The sequence below is a fragment of the Gossypium hirsutum genome, chromosome D12, assembly GCF_007990345.1.
Source record: "Gossypium hirsutum isolate 1008001.06 chromosome D12, Gossypium_hirsutum_v2.1, whole genome shotgun sequence".
Lineage (NCBI taxonomy): Eukaryota > Viridiplantae > Streptophyta > Magnoliopsida > Malvales > Malvaceae > Gossypium > Gossypium hirsutum.
This window is the reverse complement of record NC_053448.1, coordinates 38,459,994-38,468,374: the sequence shown is the minus strand read 5'-3', so window position 1 is coordinate 38,468,374 and position 8,381 is coordinate 38,459,994. Positions and strand designations below refer to the sequence as shown.

The 8,381-nt window shown below is 29.2% G+C and overlaps 1 protein-coding gene across 16 annotated transcripts; it reads right to left on the bottom strand.

Moving 5' to 3' along the window:
- Positions 1-3,822: 3,822 nt before the first annotated feature.
- On the bottom strand, positions 3,823-7,372 carry LOC107945575 (uncharacterized). Of its 16 annotated transcripts, none has more exons than XM_041106640.1 (8): positions 7,131-7,364; positions 6,959-7,047; positions 6,702-6,813; positions 6,502-6,615; positions 5,669-5,738; positions 4,651-4,767; positions 4,185-4,237; positions 3,823-4,045 (listed from the first exon to the last, which is right to left on the bottom strand). In XM_041106640.1, the coding sequence occupies exons 4-8, from the start codon at positions 6,512-6,514 to the stop codon at positions 4,014-4,016; spliced, it is 285 nt and encodes a 94-aa protein (XP_040962574.1). In that variant the 5' UTR covers positions 6,515-6,615; positions 6,702-6,813; positions 6,959-7,047; positions 7,131-7,364; the 3' UTR covers positions 3,823-4,013. The 16 variants fall into 16 exon arrangements, 3 of the variants coding, with proteins under 3 accessions (XP_040962574.1, XP_040962573.1, XP_040962575.1); XM_041106639.1 differs by having other exon boundaries at positions 4,651-4,770; positions 7,131-7,363; XR_005921600.1 differs by having other exon boundaries at positions 4,185-4,256; positions 4,651-4,770; positions 5,669-6,615; positions 7,131-7,372.
- Positions 7,373-8,381: the final 1,009 nt, after the last annotated feature.

The window sequence follows — 8,381 nt, the reverse complement described above, 5'->3', positions numbered from 1 at the left end:
TATGAATTTTATAAAAGTTAGATAAATACTAAAGTTTGTATTTAAATTTTATACACGACCAATTAATAGATAGATCATTTAAATTTTTAAAAATAAATGTAATAAGGATATATATACACTGTCGAAACCATTTTTTATTTTGAAAAACGGGGTCAACTTGGATTAAAAAAAATGAAAATGGGAGTCGCCACCGATCCTTTTTATTTAGGTGTGATCGGGTCACCTCAAAAAAGTGATTATTTTTAAAAAGCAATTTGACTTTATTAAAACAACAATTTTGGTCCACGAAATTTAGAAAAATGGGTTCGGGAGTCGGTTACGTACAAGGAAGGATTAACACCCTCGTAACGCCCAAAAATTGGTACCTAGTTAATTAATTAATGTCTTAATGTCGAAAATTGAAAACTTTGAAGAGATTTAAAATACGATCTTTTGGTTTTTTTTTTTAAAAAACTTATATAAATCAAGTTACTCGATAAGACCCTCTCATTTCGAAAACAGAAAATGTCACACCCAATGAGTTAAGGCATGATATTTCACTTCCTCAAAAACTAGCTTGTCCAAAAAAACTCGTGCAATAAAATTTAAAAGGATATTCAATTGTTTAAGTCGGATGAAGAAATCGCAACCCAATCGTTAGGGCACAATTTCTCAAAATTCTAAACATTGAATATTACCTTTATTATTTTTGGAAAAAAATCCTCATCTCGAGAAAACAACGTATCATATCCAATGCGTTAGGACACAACGTATTGAATTCTCGATAATGAGTTTTTTATTTATGTTTTGATTAAAGAGCATTCTCGATTATTCAGATTCAACGAAATAGTTGGAACCCAATACGTTAGGGTTCAATCTTCTCGAAGATTCCAAATACCGAGTATTGCCTTTATTTTTCAAAATTTTCTCTTTATACGAATTTGGGTAACAATTAAATAATGGAGTAACAATTGTGATAATATAAATAAAAATAGCATGATCAAGAACAACAACAACAACAACAACAATAATAATAATAATAATGAAAAGATAAATAAAAAAACAAATCAATCATGTATACACAATATCAAGTAAATAAATAAATAAAATCGAAACATTTAAAGAATATAATAATGATAATAATGGTCATGTGAATAAATAAATAAACATCAAGTAAAGAAATAACAATAACAAAGAAAATAGATAAAAATTATAAAATATAAAAATATATATGTATGTGAATTATAGAAAATAAAAATATATATATAAATATACATATTTTAATATGTAAAAAAATATAAGTATATATATAAAATTATGAAACATAGAAAATATATAAAACTATGTGTATATATATATTTATAAAAAATTAAAAAATGTGTACGTATATGTATATATTATAAAACGTATGTATGTATACATGCATATATATAACAAAATTTGAAATTTAAAAGCCTAAAAAAGTAAATAATAATGATACAAGATTAATGATGCCATATAATCGTATTAATAATATTAAAATAATTAATTTAATAAAAAATAACAAATAGAGGATTAAATAACATCAATAATAAAAGACCAATGAATTTAAAACAAAGAGTATAATATATATATAAGGCAAAATAAAATGTAAACTAATTTGAAAATAATGAATTTGAAAATGAATAAAAATGGAAAAAGAGATTTGAAATCAACAATATACAAATCAATAAATAAATTATACACAAATCAACAAAATAAGAACAAGCCACAGAAAATAAGAATGCAAGAGAGAGAGAAATTTGAGTGAATACTCTTAAGAATTATTATTACTCCCCACTCCCCTCTTTACAATGAAGGGAGAGGCCTCTATTTATAGCTGAGCCTCCTAAAACCCAACGGTATAGATCAATTACATCAACGGCTAAGATTAAAGGATATCTACAAATTAAATCTCTAAGATTACAAAATATATCTTCTAAGATTGCATATCATATCTAAGATTGCATATCCTTAAAGATTATGTTTCCATAAGCTTGTAGATGGACCTTCAACCTTTTCAAGTAATGGGTCATTCCGATCGGGCCAAATGATATAATTTTGTACTAGACTTAGACTTTGTTTTATTATTTTGGGTTTATTATTTTTTTGTGAGCCCGGGCTAAAAATGGATATTACATACACATGATAATACACCAAACCGATTATATGGTTATAAATACTTAACAAGCAATGCTATAAAATCATCACCATTGTTGGGGATCGATCCGTATAAACAATGAGATAAATAGTAAAATGGAGAAGATCAAACACATATTTTATGTGAAAAACTCCTTCGAAGAGGATAAAAACCACAAGCAAAGGAGGTTTTGACTTTTCACTAAATGAGTAAACAAATGAGAGTATAATATGGAGAAAATAAACCTATAATGTACTAACGTAAAACTTGAATACAAAGCTCTCTCGAAAAATCTTCATAAAATCTCACTTAAAATATATTCTGTCAACTTGCTAAAAAGGGTTACAAATACCCTTTAAATAGACTAATATGACTAAAATATTCCTAGACTAATCAAAGTTTAATTGAAAAAAGATAACAGAGTTTAACTAACACCGCCACGTCATGACGTGACATATTGTCTCGTTGCGATGTCAATTTTGTTTCTTCTCTAATTTGCCTGAAAATAGGAGGCACACCCAAAACCACAATATCATCAAGAACAATAGTAACATTAAAGTCAATCTCATTTAATGATTTCAATCAATAACCTTAAATAACATCAAATCCAACTCACAACCTAAGTTGAACTTAGGATTAGACTCTACAAAGGGTTAATCATGAGTTTTGAGCCTTGATCTCACCCAAACATGCTCCAACTCAGTAATCTTTCATTCCCATACGAAATAAACTGATTTCAACTCAATAGTTCTCCGCATCTCGAAAAATACCAACCAACTCTTATAACATTCAAAACTACGTGCAACTTAATTGTTAGAAGCTAATGATTGATTCACCCCAATTCTAACATTATTTAGGATCAATTATTGGAATATTAATAGTTAGCCTTCCAGTCTTTTTTTATATATGTAAAGAATACAAATCAACTCTTACTTTAAAAAAATGGAGCAAATTAATTTTTAAGCCTTTATTGCTAATATAATATTATTTTATATTAATAATTTAAGCCTTTATTGCTAATATAATAACTCAGTTCTCTCCACTACACCAAAATAGGCTTTTAGCGGCACTTTGAGAAGTGCCGGAAAAAACGCTACTAAAAACATAATCTTTAGCGGCACTTTTCCCACAAATGCCGCTAAAGACCACGACCTTTAGCGGCGCTTTTCCCACAAATGCCGCTAAAGACCAAGACCTTTAGTGGCGCTTTTATCACAAACGCCGCTATAGACCATGACCTTTAGCGACGCTTTTATCACAAACGCCGCTAAAGAACAAACCTTTAGCGGCGCTTCTAGCAAAAACACCGCTAAAAACATAATCTTTAAAAAATTATTTTAATCAAATAATATTTATTTTTATAATAAATATTATATTATGTTTTATTTTTTAAATTTGAACTCTAAATATACTTTTTAAGGATAAATAAAAATATTATTTACTCAAATTTAAAACTAAATATAAAATTTAATGAATTTAGTTTTAGAATTTAAAATAATAAATTAATAACACAATTAAAATCCAAAAGTTAGAACTCAAGTTGTCGTAATATTAAAGTAAAAATAAAAACTTAGAATCAAAACTAAAATAAACAATGGAAAGATAGCTCAAATGTAGGTTTTTGCTGCAAATTACACAGACAATAACGAAAAATTAAACACCACACATAAAATTTATCAAACTAGTTAAGAAATACATGGTGCAGCCATGCAGTATAAATACAATAGAATCGTAGGGTAGTTTTGCATAAATATCTTCAGAGTACGAAGAACAATTTGTCACAAAATTATAAAACATGATAAATAAAAAAAAGAACAGGTAGCAGACAAGCTATTTGTTACTTTTTGTTTTGCTTCCAAGGCTTCCTCAACTGCCTTCATCTTGGCAACAAAATCATCTTCATCATCCCTGCTTAAGAAAACAAAGAACCTATTGTTAAACAATTTAGAACTTAATAATTTAACCCAGATCTCGAAAAACACCACTAATTTAAAAATGAAATCAACAAAACCAAGAATTAATAAAGACATGGAAGAAGCTAGTTCACCAGCTATATTCTGGAAACCAGCTTGCTCCAATTTATTGGCAGCAGCAGTAGACCTTCACATTTTAAAAAGTTCTGTTCCATCAAGATTACTCACATTGAGGCTAAAATGAAGATAAGGGCATCGAAATAAATTCAGACCATTCATCAGTTGAGTATATTCAATGCAGAATAGCCTTTAATCGGGTCTAGAATGAATCGGATTCGGATGTATACTAATAAATCAGATTGCAAATCAAGCATATCCAGAGCATGGTAAGAACTACCTCAGCCCCTCTTGACATACGAGTAACAATTTAGATTCGGACCCAAAATAAAGCAAACTCAAATATCAGAAACCAAAAATAAAGCATATCCAAACTCAAAATAAAGCTCAATATTGGAGCATTCTAATTTTCTCAGAAACCAAACAGTAGACCCAAATATCATGTTTCGAAATTAAGCAAATTTGAGAAAAAAAGAAGTTTACCTTGTAGAAGAGAAGGTCAAATAATAATAAGTAGTAGCAAATCCAGCCATTGAAAGACGAAAAGAAGCTGAAATACATCGTTGGTGTCTCAATGATAGTAACTGCTTCACATGTCTCCTTCTTGTGAAGTTCAGGAAGAAAAGAACATATAAATACATTATGCTATCCACCTAACCATGGAGGAAAGTAAACAATGCAAGAAAGCACATAAAAGGCACATGGTTTTATTTCATATAGCAGCAGATAAGCAACAGACTATCTAGTATTCCAAAATTTACAGATGATGGGTCAGAAGAGAAAAAATTACTTGAACCAGGCTTTTCAACCTCCCTCACTATATGGGTCATTCCAGCTTTATATCCCAAGAATCATTTCTTTGATAAATGCCATTATTAACTTAAGCTTAAGTATAATGCCAACAGATTCATGCCGCCAATTAAAGTCTTAAACCAAGGGAAAATAATTGGAAAGTATAAAAAAAATCAAACAAAATAAAGGAAATATCTGCTGAATGATAAATATTACAACAATTATAAACTGGCACATGCTCAATTGATATTTCTTTGATAAATGAAATTATTACTCGACTCCCAAATCCTCATCTCTTATGTTCAGATAAGAAACTTGTGTGCACAAGATTCATAAAATCATACAAGCAAAACATCAATAAATCCCTAAATTGAGCACTGAAGATTTCATTAATAAATTAAATTATAACTCGACTCCCAAATTCTCATCCCTTTTGTCAGATAACAAACTTCATGATACAGAAGGGTATCAAAAGTGATATAACACTCATAGTAACAATTATCAGTCTAACTATTAAAGAAAGACAGAAAAAAAACAGCATATGCATACAACACTCGAAGTAACAATTAAAGTAGAAGAAATTAGTGGAAAGGGAAAGATATACCATAAATCCAGGTCCTTTAAAAAATTATTGAATAACATATATATTTATAACATCAAGAAAGAAAATCCACGTTAACACTTTTGGAATCCAGGATATAAGGCTGACCTGAGAACTATTCTGTAGATCAATCCTAAAGAATTTGACATTTCTTTTTGACTAGAAGGTTTCCATTTTCCTGGAGAAGGGAAGCTATCACATTTCTTTTGAAACATGAAAATATATTGATTTTTTTAAAGAAAAAAAAGGAAGAGAAGAGATTCTAACATATTGTAAAAAATCTACTGGCCAATCCATGAGTGCACTTTAGCTCAGAACAATAGTCTAAGAAATTTAACAGTAAATCAAACATTCTCACCTATGTTCAAGCCAATCCATAAGTTTTTCTAAGTTCTTATGCTTGCTCGTCAGAAATCAGTTTCCCCTTTTATTAAAACTGAAAGAATGAGAAGCTACATTTTAAACTAACTATTATTTGCACAATTTTCATTTTTATCTGAGACCTTTTTGTTATCATCAGCCCTATAACTAGTTGCTCTTAAAGGGTTTAGATGGATGTTTGTCTATAACTATTATTTAACTTTTGAGGCAACAATTCTTTTGTGATGTTGCAAAAGAAAATAAAATAGTTACAGATTTTCTATCTTTTCCATGCGACCTTATGTTTCTTTATCGATTTTATTATATCAGAATTACAAAGTCTATCTATTTGCCTTTGAATATCACAATTCAATCACAAATGCTACATAATATAGGCACCTAACTATAAGCTAGAAATATCATGAATAGGAAAATTAATCAGTTAGCCAGATAGTGTCAATGCTGTTACAAAATCAAGATTCTACTAAAACATATTAATTATTCTTCTAATAAAGAAATGGCAATAGATGCTAATTGCTACAAACGGATATGTAAATTGGAATGGAAAGAAAGAAACTTGCCTCTCAACCACATTTTTCATTTCCATTGCATATTCCCGTTTGTCAGTTTGTGCACGCAATGCCCGGACAGCAGGACCTCTTGAAACATTAAGAACACGCTTTTGTAGATAGCACCTAAATGTACCAAAGTCCCAAATGTAAATGAATAGATTGCAAATAAGATTAGGCAATGAGTGGTACTCTACCAGCTAATACTTCACCTTTTCCCACAATCTCTTCCCTGTCCCGTCCATTGGAGGGCTCACTAGACATATCTCCACTGATTCAACTGCCGTATACATATCTTCATGAACTTCCATACTGCACATATTTCTGCTTTCAATCAAACAACAAGTTATAAACTTAAAAACAACCCATAATTATTCAAAAGTAACCCTAAAGCCCAAAATATCTTCTTTAATTTTTTTTTAAAAGATCCAATAAAGAAAAGAAATGGAACATAAAGAGAAAATGGTACCTGAAAACAAAATAGAAGATTGAAGAATCACCAGCTGAGAAACCCAGAAGGGATCCTTCAATAAATACAGAATTCTCAGGCGGAGGACTCTAAACAAAAACCGAATAATAAGCTAATTTAAGCAGATTTTTAAAAAAATAAATCGAGAAAGGAGAGATATCAGAGTGCTTACGACTATGAAACATGTCGGTGGCATGGAAATGAAGCTCAATAAATTCCTCGAAGCAGCTTCCATGGAGGAAGAGAGATTTTTGGGCGTTTAAGAATTGGGGTTGAGGAAGAAAATATAGCAATGGGCATGGAGTTAAAAATTTTAAAGGACGGTATGTTTGTAAAGTTGGGGGTTTCAAGGGGGGAAATTAGGGATTTTAGGCGGGAAAGTTGGGGATTTTGGGGGAGGAGATTTTATAAAATGGCCTATTTTTTTAAAGTAAATTTTTTGCGGCGTTTTTATTATGGGCATGGAGTTAAAAATTTTAAAGGACGGTATGTTTGTAAAGTTGGGGGTTTCAAGGGGGGAAATTAGGGATTTTAGGCGGGAAAGTTGGGGATTTTGGGGGAGGAGATTTTATAAAATGGCCTATTTTTTTAAAGTAAATTTTTTGCGACGTTTTTAATAAAAACGCCGCTAAAAATTATTTTATTTTGAATAAAACGACACTGTTTTGCTATATAAAATGGCGCTATTTTTTTAAAGTAAAATTATTTTTTGTGGCGTTTTTTATAAAAACGCCGCTATTGCTTACCTTTTGCGGCGTTTTTGAAAACTTATTTCATTTGGAATAAAACGACACTATTTTGCTATGCTAAAAATCTTTTATTTTGTCTGTTAAAAATTATTAGTTAAGTGGTTTTATAAAAGATTTTTTTTTTTATAAATTGAATTTTTATAAAAAAAATCAAGTACTCTCAAAATAAATATCGTATATTTTAATAAGAAAAAAATGATTAAATGGCTGTAATTAATTATTAAGTTAGAATTATCCAATGTAAGCAATTAATCTCTCACATATCAAATTTCTATTAAATATTGAGACGTTAATCATGATTTTATATTATTCATTTCCGATCTAATCTCTATTTTATTAGAGATATTTCTTCCTAACTAAAATATAATTGTTTTGCTAGATGTTCGATGTGGAATGATTTTAGTTTTTGTATTTTATTTTTATTTGTTATAATTTGGTCTTATATATCCAAAATAGATAGTTACTTATCCTTATCAACCTGTTACATTTTTTTATTTATTAATTTTTTTAAATCTAATATTTAAATATATCAAATGGTTTAGATTAAATATTTTTTAGTCATAAACACCGCTAATGTTACCTTTTTCGGCGTTTACAGAAGAAACGCCACTAATAAATTAAATTCTTGTAATGAAATGACACCGTTTTGAAAAATTTTAAATCATATTAGCGGC

Coding starts and splice junctions, on each gene's coding strand:
- LOC107945575 (XM_041106639.1), bottom strand. Junction 4,771..5,668: donor ATCTACAGAATAGTTCTCAG/GTCAGCCTTATA, acceptor GAACTTCACAAG/AAGGAGACATGTGAAGCAGT. Junction 4,238..4,650: donor TTGACCTTCTCTTCTACAAG/GTAAACTTCTTT, acceptor TAAAATGTGAAG/GTCTACTGCTGCTGCCAATA.